The sequence below is a fragment of the Anastrepha obliqua genome, chromosome 3 (genome assembly GCF_027943255.1).
Source record: "Anastrepha obliqua isolate idAnaObli1 chromosome 3, idAnaObli1_1.0, whole genome shotgun sequence".
Classification (NCBI taxonomy): domain Eukaryota; kingdom Metazoa; phylum Arthropoda; class Insecta; order Diptera; family Tephritidae; genus Anastrepha; species Anastrepha obliqua.
In genome coordinates this window covers 129,528,846-129,556,689 of record NC_072894.1, presented here as the reverse complement: position 1 = coordinate 129,556,689, position 27,844 = coordinate 129,528,846, and the positions used below count along the sequence as shown (strand labels likewise).

Sequence of the window (27,844 nt, the reverse complement as noted above, 5' to 3'; positions counted from 1 at the left end):
ATCTGATTTTACGAACTTTTTTTCAAAAGTGCGCAATTTTGTAAATTTTTCATTTTTTCGATTTGTTCTAGTTCCGACCATAACTGCACTCTTTCTGATTAAGAATCTTCTTGAATTTTGTGTTTCAGATGAGTAGAAGTCTCGAAATCGTCTACGCCGTCCGGGTTCGATTTTTCGAGAGGGTCGTCTTCAGCGGCATTTTTATAATAATAAATATTGTTTCAAAAGTAAAAAAATTTTTTTGTATGCTCAATAAACGTGCTATTAAGCCCGAAAAGTTGAAACATCGTTTTTTAAATTTTTACCCTTTACCCGGGTACCCTTAAATGACTGTGGTAAGCTCAAACGGATCTCAATGTAATTCTCGTTTTTCGTGCTCGACCGCTCAATTAGCTTTCTTTTGGAGACAATTGACCAGCAAATACTAATTTTTCTGATATGTTTACAATTTTGGAAATTTTGTTCTGAGAAGTCCCCTTTTTATTGCAAATAGTGTATGCGTTTACGAATTTTGTAAATTAGAATAATTTCAATTTACGGCGAGTATTATGAACTTAAAATATATTTCCTGTAGTCAGAATTTCGTTCTATTTTATTATCACAGTTGTAAAAGCACACTTTTGCAAATTTTCAACGCAAGTTAGCAATACAACAATGAAAGTTATAATATTATAATATTTAACTGTTTTTTAAAGTCTAAATTTACGCAGAATAAATATTTTTCGATTTTACCACAAAATGGATATTTGCGGATAAAATTACGTAAACAATGTAATGACAATATTTTAATCAAAATTAGCGTATTATAATAATATGGCAAATAGCTGATATCAGAATTTATGTATGGTACAGCGAACACGTATTTGAATGCGTATGTATATATTTACATATATGTGCACACATACATACAAATGCATCTGTGAAAAACTAATGAGTTAATAGTCATATAGCATAGCTTTAGGCGTATCAGTTCACACACTAGTGTTTGTCTAAGTGTATAAATAATAGAAATAAATATACAATAAATAAACTAAAATATAGGGTCCGCTATATAACTTTACGGAATTAAAAATGCTATAAAAAAGAAACTACTCAATATTTTTCCAAACTGTTTTTTTTTTTATTTTGAAGTACAATCCTTCCGGTTAATGATGGAACACAACTTCATTCATATGGCTGCCTCGGCACCTTTGTACGGCGTCATACCAAGGTCTTTACGCAAAATTCGTCTCAATGATGTCTCCGAAATGTCCAATTGTTGAGAATGATGGTGAACTGATGTTCCTGGTGATTCACGAACACTCTCGGCCACAGCAGCAATACTTTCGGGTGTACGCACGGTTTTTGGTCGGTCACGCGTTGGTTTGTCAATAAGAAACCCAGTTTCGCTTACTTTTTTCGCAAAGTAACTCACATACGCTTCATTCGGTGCTTTTCTTCTTCCCATTGCCGACGTAATTTTCGTACACATTCTGCAACATTACCATGATTTTCAAAGTAATGTCGCAATATTTCCCAGCATTATTTGAGCGTATACAAAATCATTTTCGTTCAGCGGAAGAATAAAACTAATTTTCTGTCAAATCAGTTGACAGCTAAGTGTTACCATTCTTCAAATAATACCTAGTTCAAATCCGTAACAATAGATGGCGGGCCCTGTACAAAACAAAAAATACGCACACTCGGATATAAGAATCTACATTCAAATCAATTATTTATTGTGGTTATTTAAAATCGCATTCGCGCGCGCCACACGGGCTTGTGCTAACTATATTAAGTTTCTCATAGAACAATACAATGGGTAAATAATTAGAGCACAGAGACTTATCGACCATTTATTTAATTTTTCTTTGATTTCCATGATTTTTATAACGAAAACCATATAAGTTCCAGTTTCAAACTTTTGTACACATTTAGGAAAAAGTCAAAAAATTTGTATACAAATTTAAAACTTTCTAATAAGTATTTGTGAACAAATTTCCACTATGCAGTTTTATTTATTATTTATTTTTTATTCCTTGATAATATATACTGTTGGATGACAGTTTTAAGAAGAACTGAAGAATTACTATAAAAAGAACATCTCTCTGCTCGTATTGTCGCACCTAGTCAGAGCATAGGGCGGAATCAAAGACTCTTCAACGATTTCTGCCAGCCGCTGTATGTCTACTTTCATTCCATTTGGCGGTACCAAAGCTCTCATTTAGGATTGTGGGTTCGTGGGTTCGTGGGTTCGTGGGTTCCATTGAAGCCGTTTTGGCAATTTCGTCGTCTTCACCACGGAGAGTATGTCCAAATCAGTTCCATTCTCGTCTTATAATTTCAAGCTTGATTGGGCAGCTATCAATGAGCGAGAGAAGGTCAGCATTAGAGACTGTAAATGGCCAAGAAATCCTAAGACATTTGTTGATAAACGTTTGCAGGCGTCTGTTTATGCGCTCAGAGATTAGCAGTTTATAGCCCATTGGATTTTGAAATAAAGTGGCTCACGAACAGCGTTGATTTTAGATAATTTTTTGAAGTGAAAACTTCTTTAGAATCGTTGGGAGTGATTTGAGACTCGATGAAACGAAAAAGCTACACTAAAAAGAGACATATGTTGATATACGTATATGTGTGTGGCTGCGTACTGCTGAGCCACGCTAGTATAGTGAGTATTGTAGTATGTATACTACACTCCCTATTACTTGCTTTGGTGTTTAGTTCAAGTGTCATACGTATGTATGTTTGTATGTATGCTAGTACGTATGTGTGCGCGCCTGCGTATTACGGAGCCACGGTGAGCGAGACGGCATTATGTATACTTATACTACAGTACCTAATACTTGCTTAGACCAAGCGTCCTACGAATGTTTGTGTATATGTTAGTACGTCTGTGTAATATACGCATTACGACGCTCATAATAGCAACCGCGTGTGCTGTATTGCGTCCGTATTTTTATATTCGTAAATATTTTCATTTTTAAATATTTACCGCAATTATGCCGAAAAATAATGCAGAAAAGTGTCGTGAATATCGACAGAAAAAAAATCAATAAATAGCATCACGGAATTCATTCACGAAAATTTAATAAAGTATACACCAGAAGTATCGCGGATACTTAGAAAAGATTTCGATAAAGTTCCAATGATTTTAAGTGGCGATTTTAACGTAAATTTTGCATTGGACACAGCGGTTCCTTTAATTGATTTTCTCAATACAACATTCAATTTACAAATGTGTAACAATCGCACTGAATCGACAACACGATCAAAAACAACAATTGACGCGGTATTTCAAAGATATGTTGACAACATCGAAACCAAAGCATTTGTATCATATTTTAGCTATCATAAGCCACTCGTATCATTTGTTGAAATTGAAAACATTGAGGATGAATAATAATAAAATGAAGAAAATAAAATATGAACTTTATAGCAATATTATAATGAACCTATAATTATCCCGCCCCTAATGCTGCTTTCGTCTCATTCTCTCTCAGTTTGTTTTACGGAAGGTTTCACTTCTATCGCGTCTGGTATTTTTTTTTTTGTTAAGGTTCGAACTCTTTAAATTTTTTTGTTCGACTCTCCACAACTAGTTGAAGCTTCCCATATGTATATCATTCATATTTTGTAATTTAAAATTTGTGACTCGAAAATTGAATTGAAAATTGAACTTTTACAATTGATAATAATTTTTCCAAGCAGCTTTTGCCAGCTGCTTTATGCAGTAGAACTTGTTATACTCATGCATGTATGTGTGTGTATCTGTAATTTCATGACTGCAGCAAATTTACGCGTACATCTGTGATTTTTGCCGCTATCAAATACAATAATCTTTCATTCAATCGATCCATCCAACTATCGAACGATCGACTCAACGATCCATCTTCTAAAATGCCAGCAACGTCTAGCAAGTTTATCCACACAAGTATGGTGATGATGTGTGTGTGTGTGCGTATGTGTGTAGTGCAGTGTCACTTCCAGTTTGCCACTGGTGGTTATTGCATATTAACTGCCTTTATCAATATGGTCAATATTTAGTGCCTTTTTTGTGTGTGTATAGCTATCGCTTTTACCGTTTGTTGTTGTTGCTTTTCGGCGCATCCATTGATGTGGATGTAGTTTAATTTGCACTCGGGTGACAGCATGGCTGGCTAGTTAAATGGGCTGACTGTGAGCGAACGATAGACGGCAGCAAAAAGTAAGCAACTTACCACCGGGCAGCCGGCCATTGGTTAACAGCTGCCTTTGACTTTTCTGTTGTTATTGTTGTTTTTGTGGTTGTATATGCGGTTTGTTTGTTATTCAGCTGCTACTTTGATTGCAGCTTTTGCTGTTTGTTGGTCGTCCATTTTTCTATGCAGTTTGTTGTTATTGTTGTCGCCGTAATTTGTCCATTTAGCAGGTTGAATTTAGTGCTGGTTAAAGCTGCTGTTGCTGCCACAACTGCTGCCGCATAGTCTGTTGCCGTAGTTTCATCATAACATGCACACACTCACACACACTCGCATACTTGCATATTTTATATGAATAAGTGTTGCATTTTAAACTGGTAGTAATTTTTTATTGATCATTTTGCCTTCATTTCAGTAGTAGTGGCGTTAAATTTAAGTTTATTTATATAGCGCTGTGCTTTTACGAATTTCTTCCATGCAGCGCACGTACCCAGGCATTTATGCACACATACATGTATACACCTATGTAAGTATGTATGAGTCTATGCGCTCTTGCGTGTGTACGTGCGCTTTTTTATATCTACTTGGTTTTCTTGCTTTTGTTTTTTATTGCTCTTGTTGTTGCTGTTGATGCTATGCCATTTTATTTATTTATTTTTGTTGTTGTTATGAATTTTTTTCTATTGCCGTTATTGTTGTTGAAAATTAATTACTAGTGTAATAAAAAATTCAAAGCTTGAAAAGGCAGTTTGCGATGTTTTGCTTTTTTAATAAAAGAAAACAAAAATCTTTTCCTTTTGTGGCTAATTGCATTTTCCATACCAATATTTTAATTGGAATTCAAAATTAAAGTTAAAAATACTTATAAATCAGAGTAGAAATTTAGCCACCGGGGGTGTCTGTGGTTTTATTTTGTTTTTTCTTTATTATTAAATTTTTTTACTCATTTACTTGTATGCGCTTTTATCGTAAAGAAAGTAAACTCCACTATAAAAAAGCACGCTAAAAAAAAGCACTTTTTTCATGAATTTATTGTAGCGAAACGGTTCAAGTCAGTTTATTAAAAGTTGTTGCATATTATAAAGTAACATTTCAAGAATATTTGATAAAATTTTCATGTAAAAATATTGCAAAATGAGCGAATGAGAGCACATTTACGTAGACGTCCTTTCAAAAATACATTTTGCAGTAGTCAGCATATCTCAGCGTAGAATCGTCTGAAATCAAAAAAATCGAATAATTTAGTTAAAGTATGAGTTAAACTTCCCCCCAACGTTTATTTTGACGATTTATTTTCATTTTCAGCGATTTGGTAGTCGTTTGAAGTAAAAAGTGATTTTTGACGAAAAAATGCCGCCATTTTGTAGGTGTAAAACCACCTTAATATAAAAAAAAATGGCCAAAAAAAAAACGTTGGGAGGAGGTTTTTTATATGTAAAATATGTGTGCAAAATTTCAAAAGGATCGGTTGAGTAGTTTTCAAATGCCAATGACTACGCACTTTAAAAAAAAAGGTTCGAGAAAACCGCGTTTAAAGTTTGTAACGGACTACGCGCGCAACTGCTGCGTCTCGGCAGATGTTTGAGGCGGCTCGGCTTTATGCTCTATAACTTAAAAAGTTTTGCTCGGATTGACTTAAAATAAAATTTTAACACAGTATTTTTGAAATGTTTTACTACAATAACATGCAAAAAAAAAATCGATTTTTATCCCAAAATTATCGTTTGTATTTCATAATTTGTTTCCTAATGGTGTTGCGTATTTTACCCACTCGTTACATGGAGAAAATAAATCTTCCGCAGAATCTTCCTCTCAAACACGGGAGCCAAGGGATCTTCATCAGATGTTACCATCGTTCCAGCTTCTGTACTATACGATAGGGAGGGCATTATTAGAGCTTTATAAAATATTTACAGATAGATATTATTTTTTTCCTATTTTAATTTCCTTTCACAAATGCCCAAAAAATGGTAATCTACGATTTATTTAAAAAATAATTTGAAAGTAAAATTTTTTTGTTATATTCCTGGGGACCCTGAAACCCTTAAAATGTAAAAAAATTTAAATATTTTTATTTCATAATTCACCTAATACAAACAAATTTTTATCAAACCGGGGAATTGTGGGCGTGCAGTCGCCATTCACTCATATCACCCACAAATGGATTGTTTGCTTTTCGCCAGCGCGCAACATGCGCAAATAGTAAATGGATATCTATAAATAGCCCCTGCTGGTGATCACAAACGCAGCTGAGCAACAAATAAGCCACACAAAACGATTTACAATTTCTGCTACGCCGAACTCAGAAGAAAGAATGTAAATGTGGGTAAAAGGAAGAATTGATTACTACGAAAACGCTTTTTGTGCCAGGTCGCATGCGATCTCTTTGACAGAGCCATTTTAACAACAACAAATCACTTCATCAATACAAAAACTAACAAGGCAAACACTAAGCGTGTAGCGGAATTGTATACAGTTTTCTCTTGCAGTTTTTTATCGCTTCTATTTGTGCGGCATGAAACCTAGTGACGCATTGAAAACCTAGTAACGCACTGTCTTCGGATATACAACTTATATTTATGTATGTTACTGCGTTTATGTATGCCCTACACTTTAGTGATATTAACCTTTTTCAACGTTACATCGCGGAACATAAAAAAAGTTCCTTTTTCGAGCTCCTCTTTATTTTCCACACACCTAAACAAGTAACATTTCTAATTTGCTCCACAATTGCGGTTTCTGCTGCCGCTCTTGGCCAAGTTTAAAGAGTTCAGAGTATGGCAATAGATGCAAGTAAAAGTAAGAGAGTCAAGCAGCGTTACCACACAACAAATGTTTGCAAACACAACTGAGCCTCTGAGCGACTAAGCGGAGCGTAAACCACATGTGCCACACTTTGGTGTTTGCGGTGGCACAGCTTCAACTGCGTCCAGCAAAAGCCAGATGTGAGCCACTGCCCATCAAGTCATTGTGGTTATCGCATGTGGGTAAAAAGTTAGTCGGGCAGAAGCAATAACAATTCGACTGCCCGACAAATAGGCGCATGGCCAATAGTGAAATAGCCATAAAGACAGCCAGAGCGTTAGACCCACCAGCAGTCCGGTGAGCAGAGCACAAGTTAGTGACAGAAGCGTTTGGTCAGCGTTAAGCTGACAGCTACGCCTTTGCATTTACGGCTGTTTACTTGCATACGTAAGTGTATTGCATGTGTATGTGTGTGTGGTGTATGCGTACACATGTGCGCTTAAGGATGTGTGCCTTGCCCTGGCGAACTGGTTGTCTCCTGCTCCGGTTGTCGGTCGCTTGCCTCGCTGATAGGCCGTCGATACGCTGGCTGGCTGGCTGGCTCGCTGGCTAGCTGGTTGGTTGGTGGCACATGTGGCGCGCATTCAAGTATTTCCCCACGGTCTATTTTTAGAAAATCCAGTTTTGGCAGCAAGAGAAAATACAAAAAAAACAAAACACAGAAAATTAAAAAGAAAAAAGGCTGAAGAAAAACAAAACAGTCGCATCGACGAGGCAGACAAATAAAAAACAACTATGTTCGCTCCACACGCACACACACACATCGCGCCACTACAACGTGCTGAAATTCTGCGTTGCTGCTTTGCTTTTTTATGACTTTTTCAATGACTGCTACTGCTGTTGTGGTTGTTGTTATTGCTTTTGTTGACTACTTACTTGTTATTGAGTTTATTTCTTGGCGCTTTAGCTGCTGTTGTATTTCGTTTATGTTTATAGCTCGTTTACGCCAACTATCCGAGTAGCAGCAAAGCAACAAAGCAACAACAAACATATGCCACCATCGCGAACAGCTGCATTTACAACAGCAATAACAACAAGCACACTACAAGGGACACACACCAAGCGTCGCACCTACAAGTTTGTTTATCATTTCGCTGGTGCTGTGGCGCTCGCGCGCGGTGCCGATGGGTGGCTGGTCTCGCCTCGCTTGCTGCCTTCGTTTGCGCACCTCTGCACATTTCCTTACCTTTGCTTTGTTGCCAAAATGTAAACCAATTGCAATTTGTTATTTATTTTTCATATTTTCCCGTTTCCCATTTAATTATAATTTTATTAATTATTTCTCTCTGCCACATCCTTTTCGCATATTTTTCGTACTTTATTTACCAGTTGCGTGTTTTCGCGGGAGATGCTCCAGTTTGCATATTTTTACGTAATTTTTTTCTTGTTTTGTTTATAAGTATTTCTTCATTTTATTTCGTCCACTACACAACTGCACATATATGCACATACTTATGCCTTTATTAATTGGATGCCGCCGCGAATTTCCTTCATCGCCCTTTGCGTTCTGCTTGATTTTTGGTAAGATAATAAAAACTTGCTCTTGAAATTGTTTTGGCTTTCATTATTTCAGCATCGTGGATGTATTTTTAAATAAATATGCACATGTGGTTGCGAATGCCTAGCAGAGAAGGTAAACATGTTTGTATGTGTGTTGTTCGAAGTGAATTCAAAATTATTTCTGTTGGATGTTCCAAGATGTTGCATGAGATGCCATTTTTGAATAAAAAATACCAAAATGCTTCAAAAAGGTAGTAGGAAAATACTTCAATAGTAGCAATATCAGATTTTACTTACGCAATTATGTAGTTCCAGCAGTTATCATTTTCGGCGCCAACCCTCTTGACAACTGGCCGTCCCGCTGCTGGAATTTAACTTTTTTATGGATCGTAGAATATTAATGTCATTCGGCCAAAGAAATGAAAGAAATAATTCAACTTCTTCAGTAAAAATTGAGCCCTTTGTGAGAATATCCAGCAATGGGTTGTACGTTACCGGAACGACCCGGATTTATATCCGGCCAAGAACTGGCACCCCAGCAGCAGCGTTTCCTAAGTATTTATGAGGAAGGTTAATGCTGTTACAACAACAACAATATACAACATCAAGAAGCTTTTGGAAAATGTTATTAGAGACCAAAGCGGCAGAGGTTGCCACATAACCTTAATTATTAAATTTAAAACAATTTTTTACATAAATGATGGGGTATCATTTTTTGGACATTTGTAAAGCTAAATTTAAAGAGGAAATGAAAAAATAACGAAATGTTTATTTTTTTTTAATTATTTAAACATTACAGAAAAGTGCATTTCCTCATGCGAATTTAATAGTAATTTTTATAGCGTTGGCAGCACAGGTAAATAGTAAATAAAAATATACATAAAAAAAATATGTGTCTAGTTCTTTTGGTCATAGAACAAATTTAGTGCGTGGCATTAAAAAAACAATTTTGTAATTTTGGGGCCTTCCTAATTTAGTCAGTGGCATCAAGAATTTTTTTTGTTTTGGTTTTCGGGCCATGCTATTCTCCATATACATATGGAAATTGCTCCTCTGTTTAAGGATATCATAAGACATTTATAAATTTTTTCCTTGAGTTTTATTTGCAAGTATAAACTTATGTTTGGAGCACCATTTTTTTGATGGTTTGGCATTTCAAAGGCAAGCTAGATTCAAATTTTAAAATTCGCTAAACAAATTTTCAAAAATTAAAGGCTGTTGAAAGTACTATACATTAATTAGTTAGTCTCAGTAATCTTCGGAAGACGATACCGAAACTGTTGAGCACTTTCTCTGTAAATGTACGGGTTTGGCAGCTAGACGATTAAGGTGACTGGGTGCTGGTTGCTTCGACAGCCTGGGGCAGTGGGCCAGTGGGCCAACCTAAATCCCATTAATTTTCTCCATTACATCAACAGCTGGCTGGAGATATCCGCCCGTTGACGGTCTCAAAATACTATCAAAAGGGCGCTTTAGAGCTACTTGGATAGTGCTAAACTGGTACTTCAACAATTTCACCCACCCACCTAATCTTTAGAAAGGCTTTTGTGCATTGTTAGTGCCATTTTTGTTTTGTTAAAATTAAATTATTTTTGCAACTTAGAATAAAATAAAAAATAAATAATTGGCGCCTACACTTCTGTTAGGTGTATGACCGAGCTCCTCCTCCTATTTGTGGTGTGCGTCTTGATGTTGTTCCACAAATGGAGGAACCTACAGTTTCAAGCCGACTCCGAACGGCAGATATTTTTATGAGGAGCTTTTTCATGGCAGAAATACACTCGGAGGTTTGCCATTGCCTGCCGAGGGGCGACCGCTATTAGAAAAATGTTTTTATTAATTTTGCTTTCACCGAGATTCGAACCAACGACCTCTCAGTGAATTCCGAATGGTGATCACGCACCAACCCATTCGGCTACGGCGGCCGCCTTAGAATAAAGGGGCAACTTAGAATAAAAGGGAATAAATTTGAGGGTTGCACTTCCACCTCCTGGCCTTTTGTGCCCTCTACTCACCACAGTAGCTCATCCAAACCCAGTTCTCTTAAAACCTAAAGCATTAGTGCAAGTGCTCCTGTGAATTTTATCCAAACATTTCTTCTTTGATTACGAAAACATATCGACACTTTCGAATGCGCTCTCCAATAAATTGGTATTCATTACAAAAACATGCATAAAATCTTAGAGCATCGCCGTCAAAATTACCTTGAACAATGAATTGCTCTCCACCAAGCAAAGCCTGAATTTCAAAATATTTACTGAATTCGGCAGTATTGCCGTGCTTTTGCTGCTATCCTTTAAACGTACAACGCCTATGCCTTGCGTAGTGTAATTTTGTATATTTTTCTCAAGCCACTAAAGCAAAAGTAAATCAAAATTTCTGTTCCATATTTTGAGTTTTTGTAGGGTCTACATCCCAATTATGGGAATATATTTTACGCATACATAACCAGTTCAAGCTATTTTTTATGTATTGAGAGTTTTTGACTTCCAATAAATTATTCGCTTCGAAGAGACTGGTTTGCCTTTAAGGGGTTCTTTTTTATAGTTTTCAATTTCAATTTTGTTCCTCACCTTTGGCACGAACTGTTAAATTATACAGAAAAAGCAAACTTGTAAACCTGTTCTTCATTTCACAGCTTCTCGGGCAGCAAGCGACCATGAAAATTCCAAATAAATTCACCCTTACTATTTTTTGTTCCAGCCTCTCCCCTGCCACATTTTCCATCCAGAAGGAATAGTAAATTTCCCTTGCTGCTATTAATTCATCACTCTTGCAGGCCTTGTATTGCCCGCACCCATCCACCGTACACTCTGCTACACAATCTACATTCAACATTGCAACTGGTTTTCATTAATTTAATTTGCTGACTTTTCACCAAAATTGTAAATGCAGTTCTTTTTTTTAATTTCACTCGTTGCCCTTCAGCTTCACGCATCACATGGTAGGTGCATTAATTTCTTGTTTGTTGTTACTATTACCTTATAAACATTGCCTGCAACAGTTCAGCAACTGTTGTTATACTTTTACTCCACTTTTGCGGCACTCGGCTGGTTGGCTGACTGGCGTTGCAGTAGCGCACCGAGTATCGTACGTGTGAGAGTGCCATGGCAGCAAGGTGTAGCAGCAATTGTGGTTGTTGTTGTTGTTGTTGCTGGCGTTTACTAAATATGGCAAGAATCCCCAGTGCAACCTGTAAACGCCATTTTCGGATGTATTGGATGGAAGCGCTGCCGTGTGGCGCTCATGGCGCTTGCCTCCTGACTCGACACATATGCACCTACTTACGACGCCTGGTTGAAAGTGAAATTGTATTGCTGTTGGTGGCACGTCTGCCGCACGTATGTTGCTGACATGGTTAGCTGCTGTTGCATTGTTTGCTTTACTTTGCCGCCGATTGCGTGGAGTACGAGTATGTGGCTGTGTGAGTGCATAACTTGTTAGCAGCCACTGACACAGGCACAGCCACAACCACAGCCTCAGCTAGTCCAAGTGTAATGTATTGATTCATTGAAAGGAGCTCATCGAAAATGGCAACTGATCAGTTGTGGTTTATTCAATTAAAACGGCTATTAACGCCAACACAGCAAATCGATCACCAACTAGTTAATAACTTGAAAGATGGTTGTGACTACTTACATACAGACGTACACACGTACATACTTATGTAAATTGAAATAATCACATTTTCGCTTGTTTTCCACCCCTCCATCATTCGCATTTGTTATTTTTTGCAGATAAATTCTAAAAATAATTTTGGCTGAAAGCGCAAAGATCTGTTAGGCGATGCCCGCTGAAGAACATAAATCGGGAAGATTGGAGGCAGTATCGATAATTAAATAAGAGCACAATTAATACAAAAGTTATAAATATCAATCAAAGGTTAATTCATAAGTGGCCAAACTGACGATATATGGAGGGTTTTGAACTTGCCTAATAAATGAAAAAAAAGATGTAAGATTTTTTTTGAAGAAATGAACTACTTAGTTACCTACAATAACATGATCGATAAACATACATATTTACTTGGGCAAACTTTAAATTTTTTTCAAATAAAATTTATTACTAATAGCCACTTTCTCATCTTATCACCCTGTTGATGAACTTTTCTTAAGTTTAAAATCCACTTTAATTCTTTACGATTTCTTCACTGCTTGACGAGCACTGAAACTACGGCAAGGTTAGATTCACTGTTTTGTTAAACTATTTTCAAAGCTGATAATACAAATTATTTCTCCTTTACATCGCCTTAATCACTTACATACTTCACTTTAAAGATAACTAAAAATCTTAAACGGTGCATGAATCAAGTTTAAATACATCATCCAGCGAGTTTAAAAACCTTTCAGGAAACGAAAATGCGTTCATTGGCGATGGAGTAAGCTGAAATGATAGAAAGAGAGAGAGTTGAGAAAACAGCAAACATATTCCATGCTGATCATTATTCAGCTCTGAGCGAATTTCACAGAATCAGCTGATGGGCTGTCGTCACTTGGGATGTGCTTACAAAAAAACTAAGATTGTGTTGGTGATATACGGAAAAAATTAACCAATGAACCCTCGATGCCGTTCGAACAATGACTTTTTGTAAGAGTGAGTGAGTACGTGTGAAATGAGCGCACAGAATTCGGCTCACAATTTTCTTTTTCACCATGGTTAAAGAGCAAACCTTGTAAATTTATCATCCATGAAAATATTATCTTTGTTAAAAAATTACATAATTGACCGTTTAAACGATTTGCATTATACCCTGGTATTTCGTTCACTAAGCGCACATGCCTGTTATTCTGAACCGGCTTGTGAAATATTTGGGGGAAAGCGTATGCTGTGCATGCCCGTCTTTTAAATGGAAGAAAACGCTCAATTTTTTTTTCAGGAAACTTTAAACCTTTATTGTACGGAATTTGAATGAAAAGTTGAAGTTACTTAATTATGTGAGTGCAACTGTATATGCTATCGTACGAATGAAAACAATAGCCAGTACAGTTTTCAAGGCGACAAAGCTTATATTTGTATAGTATTTAAGGGCATTAAGTCATTTTCTAAAGCAACAATACCAGAAAAATAAAAAACCAAACTATTTAAGAACTCTTTGCAAATTTTAGGCATCAGTGAGCAAGTTGCCTTTACGAAAGCTAACATCAAACGCTAGTTCTTCCAGCTGATTATGTTTTGTGCGTGCGTAACACTATCCCAATGAATATAAATCAATTTGATGCACGCGTATGTATTGGTACTGTTTACGCCCACAATGCAAAAAGGCATGCGTGAATGTAATAATATCAATTTTGAATTAAACATTAAGTTGCAAAAAGGCAGAATCAAGTGAAAATTATAGACACACATACAGACATGCATAAATATGCTCGTAAACTCTTTTGCTGTTGCTGTAATTCCCGCTGACAGCTTTTGCACACTGTTTTACACTTTCTGTTGGTTTTTAACTTCTGTTATAGATTTTCCTGCCAGACATTTTATATCCTTTTAGTAGCGATCCAGAAAACTTGCAGCCAAACCTGTAATTCATACACTGATGTTGTGTGGGAGTATGCGCTTGGTTCAAAGGATATGTAAATTTCACATCCTTTGATATTTAAGTAATATGAATAAAACTTTGCCTACTTTCAGGTGCACAAAGTGAAATTTAAATATGCATTCAAATGCGGTATTGGTTACTCATTAAATTCGTCTGGAAATGCGTTCGAAATTGTTAGTGTGTCTTAACCGCCTTTAAGTATGCAAGGAAATTTCGCGTGTTCTATTAAAATTCAAGACTAAAGCTTTAAAACATCTTTGTATTAAAACTATGGAATTATTTGCAACAATTTAAATTTAAGCAGCTGCAGAAATGTGCCTGGTGTACGAAACGTTATTTCGTGTTCGCATTATAGCGAGAGCTATAAGCTGCACACATCACTTTTTTATTAATTTTTATGTACTTATGAAAGTCTATGTTGACATATGTACGCACATACTTACCTCCTTTCCACTTGAAATCGCGCATTGTCGACTGGCTCAGACTCTCGATTTAGCTACTTGGGAGGATTCGTGAGGACTTCGCCGGATAAAGTTTTCCATTTTATTTTTATTCTTTTTACACTGTCTTTTTTCTTTCCACTTCTATGCCACGCTGAATAATGGAAAATGCTTATTTTCTTTAAAATTGTGTGTGGTTTGCGTATATATAAAGAAAGATGAATGCTGTACTTAATTCATCATGCTGATGAAAATCGATTATTTCTTGAAAGGTAATTTAGTGGCGGCAAGATAAATTGTACAGCAGCATCAGTGTTTTTACCGATGGATCAAAAATGGAAAATGGGGTTGGCGATATGACAGCGTGCGGAATTAAGCATCAACAAGTCATTTAAGCTCAATAACCATTGCATTGTGTTTTTGAAGCTGTGGTCTTTGCTGTAGACAAAGCAGCTGAGTTTGTATGTATAGAAGCAATAATTAACTGATTCTACGTGGCTAGCCAAGCGGCTATAAAATCGATCAAATCAAACTGTCTATCATCCAAAAATGTCCATGAATGCAAGGGAGCAATCAACAAGCTCGCTCGTAATCGCAGGCTTTGTGTCTATGGGGTTCCGGGACATAAAGACGTAGAGGGAAATGATTCACAGTCGACCACAATCGTAATCGTGTAACAACTTCATAGGAAGGTTTGGCGTTGTTTAATCGCAATATGGATCAGTTTTTGTGCCGTTTTGTAACCGTGGACGAAACATGGATCCATCACCACACACCAGAGACCAAACAACAGTCGAAATAGTGGGTTTCTAAGGGTGAATCGGCTTAATAAGCACACGAAATTTAGTTTTTTCCATTTTCTTCTCAAATTACTGGGTAGTCTGATAAAGGTAGCTGTAAAACACAAACTAATTGACGCAGCACGTTCAAATTTTGACAGGAGTCAACTGACAGATGCCTGTTGACAGGAGCAGTATTTCTTTTTCAGTAAAGAGGTCAGAAATACAAAAAGTCACGGACTTCTTGACCCGCCCTCGTAACAAAAGAAGGCGCGACACTTATAGGGGATCAAATAAGTCAGGTACTTCAACCCCTGTGCGCAATTCAATAAGAACTAGAGGGGCACATGTTGAGAAAGGTGAAAGGCAGATGGTTTAGAGTAACCAATTGCAAAGTTGCTAGGACATAGGACTCTAGCTAGTTGCAGCGCATGCTTACAAGCTAAATCAAGCGAAAGCCGGGAGTATCTTCTATGTTACTGTTTGGCTCTCTCGAAAACTAGACTATGTTACCTGTGGTGCTCTCAGTTTTGAAATACTAGAATATATTCCTGAACTGGAGCTTGAGCGGCTCCAAAAATTCGCGACCGCTGCGCGTAACTTATATATGTATATAGATTGTTAAATTAATAGGACTATGTTTAAGTTCGTGCGGTTTTTTTTCGAAATTTGAAACTTTATTGACGTAAAATGGTTACAAATTTAATATTCAAAGTATTGTCCATCGCTTACTACTACTTTTTCCCATCTTTCTGGCAATTCACGGATTCCCTTTGTGAAAAATTCGGTCGGTTTTGCCGCAATCCACGAATCGATCCATTTTTTGACTTCATCGTAATTACGGAAGTGCTGGTCAGCCAGGCCATGTTGCATCGATCGGAAGAGATAGTAATCGGATGGCGCAAGGTCTGGACTATACAGCGGGTGGGGTAGGACATCCCATTTGAGCGTTTCTAAGTATGTTTTGACCACTTGTGCAACATGTGGCCGAGCATTGTCATGTTGCAAAATAACTTTGTCGTGTCTATCGGCGTATTGCGGCCATTTTTCTCGCAGTGCTCGGCTCAAACGCATCAATTGTCGTCGGTAGACATCCCCCGTAATCGTTTCATTCGGTTTCAGTAGCTCATAATACACAACACCCAGCTGGTCCCACCAGATACACAGCATAACCTTCAGGCCATGAATATTCTGCGCCGACGTCGATGTTGAAGCATGGCCAGGGTATCCATACGTTGCCCGACGTTTTGGATTGTGGTAATGGACCCACTTTTCATCGCCAGTCACAATTCGATGCAAAAAACCCTTTCTTTTGTGCCGTTGAAGCAGTTGTTCGCATGCCATAAAACGGCGTTCAACGTCTCTTGGCTTCAATTCATACGGCACCCAATGGCCTACCTTTCGGATCATTCCCATGGCTTTTAAACGTTTGGAAATGGTTGATTGATCAACTCCCAAAGTTTTTGCAACCTCTTCTTGCGTTTGAGCCGGATCTTGATCGAGCAATTCCTCCAATTCGGTATCCATGAACTTTGGCGGCGCACCCTCGCGTTCTTCGTCTTCCAAGCCAAAATCACCACTTTTAAAGCGTGCAAACCACTTCTGGCACGTTCGCTCAGCTAGAGCATGCTCACCATAAACTTCCACCAAGATACGATGACTTTCGGCTGCTTTTTTCTTCATATTAAAAAATTCCCCGCAAAAACACATTATTTGGCACGAAATTCGACATTTTCAAGTGTGGTAAAAATATTGTTGTTTACGCTTCAAATAAAAAACTTATACTGACGTTTGTGCCTTACGACAGTAGCTCTCCAATGAATGTTTGGAAATGTGGATCGATGGAATAATAATCAAGTTACGCCATCTGTTGTAAAACCGCACGAACTTATCGATAGACCTATTATATCTACTTATATAATTTGCGTTTTCACCGTATTTGTAGTGTGCGCCGTGATGTTGTTCCACAAATAGAGAGACCTTCAGTTTTAAGCTAACTCCGAAGGGCAGATATTTTTTATGAGGAACTTTTTTGTGAAATACACTTCGAAGTTTGCCATTGCCTACCGAGGGGCGACCGCAGTTAGAAAAAATTTTTTCTTCATTTTAGTGTTTCATGGAGATTCGAACCTACGTTCTCTCCGAATTCCGAATGGTAGTAATGCACCAAGCCATTCTTGAGCGATACATCTGCTCATTAAAATATTACTCTGCTCTGGTATCGCTATGGGCCAAAATGGTCTCTGCGTGGCTTTGGCCAGCCAGTAGAGCCTAGCCTAACTTAAGATAAATTGTGACTGTGAAAGAGTGAACGTTTCCTTGCTAGCTACTTAACACACCTTCCCACATATGTACAGGTATGTAGTTCCACTTCCAGTACTTATATACTTTATAATATGATAATAATGACATGTCGAGAGAATACGATGAATGAATGAACAAAACAAAGCTTAGGTTATCTGTTAAGCGACGAAATTCTTCAGAATGATGGCGTTAAAAAATTTAACTGAAAGTATCACTGGGGGTACCAGGGAATCTCAGGAAAAAGATTAATACGCATACACGCACAATCTGTAGAAGAAGGGATTTTAAACTATTTTAAACTAAATACAAAATTGCACCGCAGTCTCAGCACGCTTCAGAAAATTTGCTATTTCGCATATCAACTTATGAGGATAAAACCGATTGCATATAATTACAAATTAATCTGAAATATTTACATACTTACATGTGTACATACTTATGTGTGTTGCCATTATTGTTGCTGATATCGTTTTACAAACGAGTTCAGGCGAATAACCTCCATATGATAGTAGGCATTTATGCGCCATCGGCACTGCTCCCGAGGCAGTCAGACAGTTATCATTTGCAGGGCGCAACGGCTGCACAATTGTAAGCGCAAAAGCAGTCAGATAGTCGTTAATGTCTAACCGATGTATGCGCTCACTTAGTACGAGTATATATATATTTGAGCGTTGGTATGTGCGTACCTACCAACAGACAAACACGCGCTACTCATTAGAACACTGCCGCCCGCGACGTCAGAAGCTGGGTGCCGCAAGCGCCAGCGCCCAATCGGATATGGCATATTTTGTGTATGTCTGTGTGTATTTAATATATCTGAATGTGCGAAAATATTTAACTGCAGATATATATACGTCTCTGAAAGTGTGTAAATCATACGAATTCAAATCGCCGAGCGATCGACAAGTGGGGGGTGTCAAAGCTAAAAATAAAGTGCAAATATTAGCGTAGTGGTGTTAAATATATACAAATTGTCGGTTGAAAAATAAACGTTAAATTACAAAAAGGCCGCTATTGTAATTGGAATTAAAAACTAGAATTTTACGGCGGTGCGCGAAAGCTGCTGGGTGCGGGGGCACGATTCAAAAAAAAAAAACTTTTGCCATAAAGCATGGCGCGACGTTAGATAGTGAAAACTCTAATAAGCCATGTCTTCGGCGTCGAAAATGCGCAAACAGCGAACTCGCGAAAATCACACACACATACGCAAACCAAAAAGACAATAAGTAAATGCTCGTAAAGCGCTACAACACAACACGATCAACAACAACAGCGTCAGTCACTCAGTCAAAAGAATATTTGTTGCCGTGTAGTCATAAATAAGCAGTCGTCCCCAAAGCAAAGTAAGCGGGTGGGTGGCGGCACATGCGAAGCAGTGGTGGAGAACAGCGATAACTACTACAGCAAAGCAAATATTTGTGTTATACCCGTATTCCAGTAGCGTTTGTCAAGTAATAAATAAATAATTAAGAAAGCTCAGCAAGATGAAGTATTTACTTAGAAAATGTTTTACATATGTAACTAAATACATACACATACATACATATGCACAAAGGTGTGGGTATGCGGGCATAAACAAAATTAAAAATAATGTAACTGAAAACAAGAGTGAAATAAACACATACACACATTACGAGTCTATGGCATAACAACTAGTGACAGAGTGGCCAGTTGGAGTGCTTGCAATAAAAATAAGTATCGCGTTTAAGTTTCGCAGCTAAAAATAGCTCAACAATGCAGTTAACTTAGCCAGTAAACGGGTGTCTGTGTGTGTGCGAGAGTGTGTAGTTCTTCTTTTCAGTTTGCTTGCTCAGGCAATCGCTTCCAAGTGTAAACAGAGTCGTAAAGATATGAGTTTGCATTTGTATGCCACGCTGGCGATGTGCGATAACACCGTCTCAAGATCGATAACTCAATATCGTTAGCGTGAATTTAAATTTTACAGTTTTTGTGTTGCTGCGTGTTTTGAGAAAAATTTTGTAGGCTTTTTAATTTGGCAATCAGCTCGATATTGCTTTATTGTGAATATCACGCGAAAAAAGTACTAAAAAAAATTAGGCCGAGCTCGTCCTCCGATTTGTGATATGCGTCCTGATGGTGTTCCACAAATGGAGAAAAATACAGTTTTAAACTGACTCCGAACGGCAGATATTTTTTATGAGTATCTTTTTCATGGCAGAAATACACTCGGAGCTATGCTATTGCCTGCCGACGGGCGACCACTGTTAGAAAAAAGTACTGCTGAACACGAAATTGAGTTCATTTACATATTTTTCCAAAGAAGCGTTCCCGAGATATGTGAAAAACCTCTGTTTTGTAGGTCATTTTGCCGGTTATCGCAAAAACTACAAAAACTATACAAAAATTAATAAAATTAACTTTTCGGAACATCATTCCGCCTCTTTGCGTTGATCTGTGTCATCTGGCACAGTGCTTTGAGGTGTGTTGACGTTTAAATTAAAAAAAGAGGTATTTATTTTTATTCAGTCTGTTTAGTTGATGCGTTTTGTGAAAAAAAATAATAATTAAAAATATTAAAATGCATTAAAATTTCATTACGAAAATGTGAAGCCGAATCGCAGATTTCTTTCCGAAGTGGTTTTGGAAAAATAAATGAAACTTATTTTCGTGTTCAGCGACCCAAAATTTGTTTATGAGATACAAATTTTTAGGAAAATATTTGTATACTAGTGCATTTGTATGTATACACCTCACCGTTGATCTACAATTAAACTAACCTACCTTAATCCAAGGTGTTTTGTTTGAAGTTTAATTGAGCGCAGTAGCTCACAGCAATTTATATCGGGACTTAAAAGATTATAAACGAAGAGAACCAAAAAGTAGAATCGCCTACCTTCAATTCTTTGCTGTCCAATCAATTCGCGTCTGCCTTTATAACTAGGGATATCTTTAGGCCAGCGCAGCTTTTTGATACTACACAGCGTATTTCTGGTGCTGTTGCTGTTTTTGGACGTCCCTTACTTGGATCGTCTTCAAGGCTTGTACGACCACGTTTAAATTCAGCAACCCATCTTTCAACTATGCAACTATTCAACTATTGATGGCGAAAAGTCCTTATACACTTTCAACATTGGTTCATAAAGTTCCTTTGCTTTTACATCACCCAAAAACAAAAATCCCATCACTGTACGATACCTGATTTTTTCCATTGTAGAAAATACTGTGACATACATAATTATTTTATTTAAATTCGGATTTTTCCAAACGGTTTCAAATTCAGTGTGCCTGAAAACCCGCACTTTTGTAGAACTTAAAATTTGTTCACGAACGCAATTCAGCCCTCTATCCATCAATTAAAGGCATTTAAAGTTAGATTCAGCTCTTGAAAGCTCCTATAACGTATTAGAAATTACATTTATTTACATTTATTAAACAATCAGTATCCTGGTATAAAATTCTGTGGCATAGAACTCTTCTAGAGCTCATAAGCGCACTTGAGTTCATATTCAGCTCATCAAAATTCAGCTATAATCGTTTACACAGCGCCGTATGTAATTATTTTCAATAATTCTAGCTTCGGGTATGTGTGGGTGCGCAAGAGAAGCACAAGAAGAACATTTTTATAGTATTTGCATAAGAAAATATTAATATTGTGAGGAATTCAAGAAAGCTTTGAGAACTTTAGAATTTGCAGCTGCGGTTGGCAATTATCGCTTCGCTAAAAATAAGCACGATCGTGCGCGATTGTTGTTGCAAAGTGCTATATATACATATAAATATTCAAAATGAACTATAAGTACATACACATAAGTAAGTACTAAGCGTGGTGATTGTAAATTACGTCGAATTGTGCGCTATAAATAGAATTTCGCATGAATAAATCGAGCGCGAGTGTTAAGAGTGATAACTGGTTTGGAAAACGTTATATTGCATTTTTAATGAAACTGACCAAGAAAACGACTTGTTTGAGCATAATATCTAAAATGAATCAGCAGAATTACTTAAAACCATTTCTAATGTGGGTGGGCGTCGAAGTTGTTGATCTTGTTAACGTTCCGAGAATTCTATGTAGCATAAACATAAGCAGATTTTTTCGAATTTACAGAATTGTATTCCAGCTAAGGCCATGTATTGTTGTTGGCCGCATGAGAGTAACAGTGGTTAAGCGACCAACTGTGAGTGCGAATATTCAATTAGAGAGTGGCTTGACTGATCAGATGGCCATTTAAGACTTCTTCAAATTTATGTTGATGAAAATCTGATTCCTTAGAGTCTGAATTAAGTACCACAGACTTTCATCCATTGGCGTAGCGAAGGGAATGTGAGATTTCTAAATCAATATGCTAAAATTGCTTCGTTAATTTTTTATAAGACTATAGTTGTCAACAGTTGTGCAGTTGTGAATCTCATTAAATTTAATATAAATCACATAGGTTACGAGTATTTGGAAGTTCTTTGTATGGCAGAAAATTATCAACCTCATATACTATACAACAACAAAATGTCAAAAGTTAATACTTTCTTCGAGTGACTTCATACTTACATTTATTGTACTAAAATTGAAAGAGCTACAAAACTGTGTACCCAACAGTTTTCTAAAGATTCGCAACAAAAATTTTAAATTTTTGTAACAATTTCTTGAAATTTGTAAAATTTTGGTGAATGCTGCACAAAGTTTGGAACTTTGAATTAAAAAACTTTTATTATAATAGGACTATGAATAAGTTCGTGCGGTTTTACAACAGATGGCGTAACTTGATTATTATTCCATCGATCCACATTTCCAAACATTCATTGGAGAGCTACTGTCGTAAGGCACAAACGTCAGTATAAGTTTTTTATTTGAAGCGTAAACAACAATATTTTTACCACACTTGAAAATGTCGAATTTCGTGCCAAATAATGTGTTTTTGCGGGGAATTCTTCTTCATTATTTTAATATGAAGAAAAAAGCAGCCGAAAGTCATCGTATCTTGGTGGAAGTTTATGGTGAGCATGCTCTAGCTGAGCGAACGTGCCAGAAGTGGTTTGCACGCTTTAAAAGTGGTGATTTTGGCTTGGAAGACGAAGAACGCGAGGGTGCGCCGCCAAAGTTCATGGATACCGAATTGGAGGAATTGCTCGATCAAGATCCGGCTCAAACGCAAGAAGAGGTTGCAAAAACTTTGGGAGTTGATCAATCAACCATTTCCAAACGTTTAAAAGCCATGGGAATGATCCGAAAGGTAGGCCATTGGGTGCCGTATGAATTGAAGCCAAGAGACGTTGAACACCGTTTTATGGCATGCGAACAACTGCTTCAACGGCACAAAAGAAAGGGTTTTTTGCATCGAATTGTGACTGGCGATGAAAAGTGGGTCCATTACGACAATCCAAAACGTCGGGCAACGTATGGATACCCTGGCCATGCTTCAACATCGACGTCGGCGCAGAATATTCATGGCCTGAAGGTTATGCTGTGTATGTGGTGGGACCAGCTGGGTGTTGTGTATTATGAGCTACTGAAACCGAATGAAACGATTACGGGGGATGTCTACCGACGACAATTGATGCGTTTGAGCCGAGCACTGCGAGAAAAACGGCCGCAATACGCCGATAGACACGACAAAGTTATTTTGCAACATGACAATGCTCGGCCACATGTTGCACAAGTGGTCAAAACATACTTAGAAACGCTCAAATGGGATGTCCTACCCCACCCGCCGTATAGTCCAGACCTTGCGCCATCCGATTACTATCTCTTCCGATCGATGCAACATGGCCTGGCTGACCAGCACTTCCGTAATTACGATGAAGTCAAAAAATGGATCGATTCGTGGATTGCGGCAAAACCGACCGAATTTTTCACAAAGGGAATCCGTGAATTGCCAGAAAGATGGGAAAAAGTAGTAGTAAGCGATGGACAATACTTTGAATAATAAATTTGTAACCATTTTACGTCAATAAAGTTTCAAATTTCGAAAAAAACCGCACGAACTTATTCATAGTCCTATTTCAATGGCCTATATTTTTATAAAAAATTAACGAAAAAAATTGGGCATGAAAAATGTGTGGAATAGTTTAAAAATATCAGTGCTTGAAAATTGATGCATTTTTTGTTTCGCTACCAAGTCGCATAAAAGCACTTGCCAAAATAACAAATTGCATACAAAGCAACAATGCAATCTCGCCCATATAAGCCACTGAAGTGAGCGGGATTAAAAGATATGATGCCTATTACTTGTTGTAAATTAAAAAGGAACTATGTTATTGCGAATAGTGGCTGTTAAAAAACTTGGAAAATTTAAAATACTTTTTCATTTTAAGAGTAAACAAAGGCAATCGTTTTATTTTTATTTTTTTTTATTACGACACTCTCCCCCCAACAGACAAGCGTATGCGGGTTCATATGTATGTGTGCACTTGTGTATTTTCACCTTACGCAGTTTTAACCATTTTCGCATGATTGCACAATTGGGGCACATATACATACTGTGTTGGTATTGTTGTCACGTTTCATGCGGCTTTAGTAAATATTGTGCACACGTATGCAGATTCTAATTTTGTGCAGCGTTGTTAACTGTTGTATACTTTTAGGCGCACAACGTGTCAAATTAAATTAATTCTAAAACGAAGAAAAATTGTATGTTTTATCAGTGTCCTTTCAACGACATAGATTAGTTTTGCGAAATTTTTATTGTTGTGATTTTCTCACTTGAGCAAACACAGTGGCTGAATTCCACAGTGCATGAATGCAAAGCTTCAGTCACATTTACTTATATCTAAAGCAAATTCCAAAAACAAGTGACACAAAAGGATAGTACAGTGATGGCAAGCTTACTAATTCAGCGTATTTCTCCTGGCCTCGATTCTATTCTACGCAAGGAACAAGATGACTTTCGGCCTTGGCCATCTTGTGCTGGCCACATTAATATTCTGCATTTAAGCATTGAACAGTCAGCTGAACTTAACACGCACCTGTGCCATACTATATATGCATTTTTGTAGACTTTGAGCGAGCTTTTGACACTGTCTTCCGCGAAGCAATGTGGATTCTTTTACAGATCAAAGGCATTCCAGAGAAGGTGGTTGCCTTGCTCAGCGAGCTGTACAGAAACGCCGAAATTATAGTTCGCTTCAACGGACGAGAAAGGGCACCTTTTGGCTTGTCCAGAATAGAAAAACCGGGATGCCGTTTGTCACCTACTCTCTTCTTTCTACTTTTGGACTCAACGCTTGGCTTGCTCTTGCCCTTTGGCATCCGCTGGAGTGTAAATGAGTTTCTCTTGATGTATGTTTTTTCGCGCATTGCATTTAGAGATCAAACTGAAATGTCTCTCGTAGAATGCTGCAAAATTTGGCCTTAAACTCATTGAAGATGTACACAGCTTTTGTTACTTTATCAGCAAAATGAATTAAAATGGCGATTATGAAGAAGATGTCAACGACAGCATAAATAATGCGAGAAGTGTTCTTCTTACACTCAATAAAGTTTGGAGATGCAGCAACATCACATGGAGCATAAAAATAAGAATCAGCAACTGCAGTGTCAAGGCAGTGCTGTTATACGGTTGCACAACTTGGAGCTTGATGCAGGCAACAAGTCACAACCTTGATCAAATGAAGCGCCTTTATTAAGCACAAACACCAGCCCAGTCGAAAATAGAAATTCGGGGTAGAAAATAGACTTGGCTAGGCCATATTATATGCCGACCAAACAACGAGATCGCCAGAACTGTGTTGGACTAGAACCCAAAAGGGCAACGCAGGCGGAGACGTCCACGGAATACATGGATCCGCTGTACTAAAAGAGAATTGGAAGCAATCCAAATAGCCTAGAATCAGGCAAAAATCTTAGCCCAAAATACATGTAGAGAACCTGTCGATGCCCTATGATCATTTGGAACATTTTGCATTTTCTTCATGTTTATATTGTAAATAAAGTAGAAACACCATAAGACAGTTGGTACTGTCCAATAAGCCTAACGGCGATTAAAGCCCTGCGAATTATACCCATTATATACACAATTGCCCAGCAAAAACGAGCTTTACAACTATGCTTTTGTGTCTGTGTGGCACATCGTCGCTTTTCTACTCATTTTTCCGACATGTGAATACTTCAATTTTCCAACAAACTTTTCTTTTCAAATATTTGTCCCCCTCAATTATCAAAATTTTCTCTTCCTTTATAACATGAACTTTTATTAAACAAAAATTATATAAATATCTGCTAACTTTCAAAAAAATTTAAAAAGTGCGGGTACAAGGTTTCAAAATTCCGGCCATCGGCGAGCAGAATCTCGAATTGTGCCAGTTTAATATGTAAAAAGTGTTTGCTGTTCTTCTCGGCAAGATATTCACGGCCATTCTTCTGAGCCCTATTGGTTTGCTGTCATGGCGGTCCTCGAGCGCAATGGCAACCTGAACATTTGGTGGTTTCCCAGGGAGTTCAGTCAGTCGCGCTACGGCGAATTCCATCACAGTGGCACCAATTCGTGTACTCTAATCACGCTTCTTCTGGCCAATATGGTCGCGCAAAAGGGACGTGGATTCTATTGCCAACGTATGCAGGATCTACCGCCGCGTGCTGTTGAAATATTCGCCGAAGCGATAAATAAAGGTAACAGCGCTTACGCTCACCTCATCACCGGTCAAGCAGGCCATGCCAGTGCTGTGTCGTTACAAATGTCGAATAATCAAAATCTCAATATACCGGATGCTTTGAATGTACTGAAGAATCAACCCCATTTCCGTTTAAAGGAGTGGTTCTTCACGCACATGCAAGCCGATCCGGAACGTGAGACATGTCGCACAATTGCACTTCGACTGTTGCAGACGCTGAATAATGGTTTGCAATTATTTCGACGAGCATGCAAGCCCAATGAGCATTTCCTTTTCGCCGCCATGATTTCCGACAATCGCACTGTCCTATTTATTATCGAATTTCCTGCCAACATTGTCACCTTCTTCGATTCCCATCAGCATGGGCGTGACGCGGGCGCAGTCGTGGCGCAATGTAACTTTCGTGATATTTTCGATATGATGAACTGGTTTGTGACTATGAATCGCGATGTTTACTCCAGCCAACCGAGCATTTATGAAGTCTCATTTCTCCTGCCCGATCCCTCTGGACTGCCAAAGCCAGGAAAGTCAGAGAAATTCGAAGTAAATAGCAACACCAAAAGTACATCGCTTAGCAAGAAAATACAAAAGAAGTAAAGAAGAAACGATAAACTGAGGGCGGTGGGTGGCAGGTAAACAGCGCTCTTCATTGATGACTGTGCACAGTTGAGGCCGCCGCTTTCTATACCAGCCAGTGTACCACAAATTGTCAAGTGAAAATGTTTATTTCGAGTTAAAATGAAAATCGCGAAAATGCAAATGTAAATATATCTCGGCTTCTGTCTGTAAATCTTTTTATTTTGTGATTTTTAACACTTAAACCTACAGTAAAACAAATAAAAATTCCATAGCCGCAGCGATGAGTTTTATATTTTCTATAGGTAAACTAGCAAACCCGGCCCGCTGGGCACAGTAAAATAGAATAGATATGGTTTAGAACAGAAAAGATATGGTTTTCATATTATTTATTTCTTTATTCTTTATTCAAGCGCTTTGGCATAAACAATATTTTTTGTTTTTCTATTTGTTTTTGAGTAAATATATAATGTTGTTGGCTTCCCAACACGTGAACAGCCAACGTATAGTTGACCATGGGTGAATACTGGTTCTTCTAAATTCATCCCGCATATTTCTAAAGTTTGCCCTTGTGACTTATTGATAGTTATTGCAAATGCTAAACGAATGGGCAGTTGCAAAGCTTGAATTCAAATGGCAATTCAGGTGGAATCATTGGAATTCTTGGTATTAGAACGTCTTCATTCTTGAATTTGCCAATTAAAATAGTTGCTTGGATAGCATTATTCATCAATCGTTTGACTACTTCATTTTCTTCTTGACGTTCTTCTGATGTCGCGTTATTCCGGCCATTTCTCATGCGCCTATTATTATTTGTCGAACGACCAATATGATTACGTGATTGTCTTGGCATTTGTACTGTAATAATTATGGTATTCTGAGATTTTAAAACATGTTTTTTTTCAATTTTGTGGATTATATTTTCGATGCATATGTATGTGTTTAAAGCCCAAGTCCACATGGTCAGGATTATTTTATTTTGTTGTGGTTTTCTTAAATCATCTCTTTTCTTCAGAAAATTGTTGACAATTTGCATGATAAGACTAATAATTTTTTCATCAAAGTTACGCATTTTTCGTGCTCTTCTTTTGCATCCTTTAACAATTTCTTTTGTTTTTTCATTTTTTTTACCATTTTTTTCACTCATGGTGTATCATAGCTTATCGCATATGAACCGAAAAA

General features: G+C 37.6%; 2 protein-coding genes across 3 annotated transcripts in view; both read left to right on the top strand.

Annotated features, from left to right (window-relative positions):
• Positions 1 to 27,844, top strand: part of LOC129242606 (receptor-type guanylate cyclase Gyc76C-like) — a 153,565-nt gene that overhangs the window by 91,500 nt on the left and 34,221 nt on the right. The gene's annotated exons all lie outside the window — the stretch shown is intronic.
• On the top strand, positions 25,589 to 26,944 carry LOC129242608 (uncharacterized). Its single transcript, XM_054879362.1, has one exon. The coding sequence runs from the start codon at positions 25,859 to 25,861 to the stop codon at positions 26,681 to 26,683; it is 825 nt and encodes a 274-aa protein (XP_054735337.1). The 5' UTR covers positions 25,589 to 25,858; the 3' UTR covers positions 26,684 to 26,944.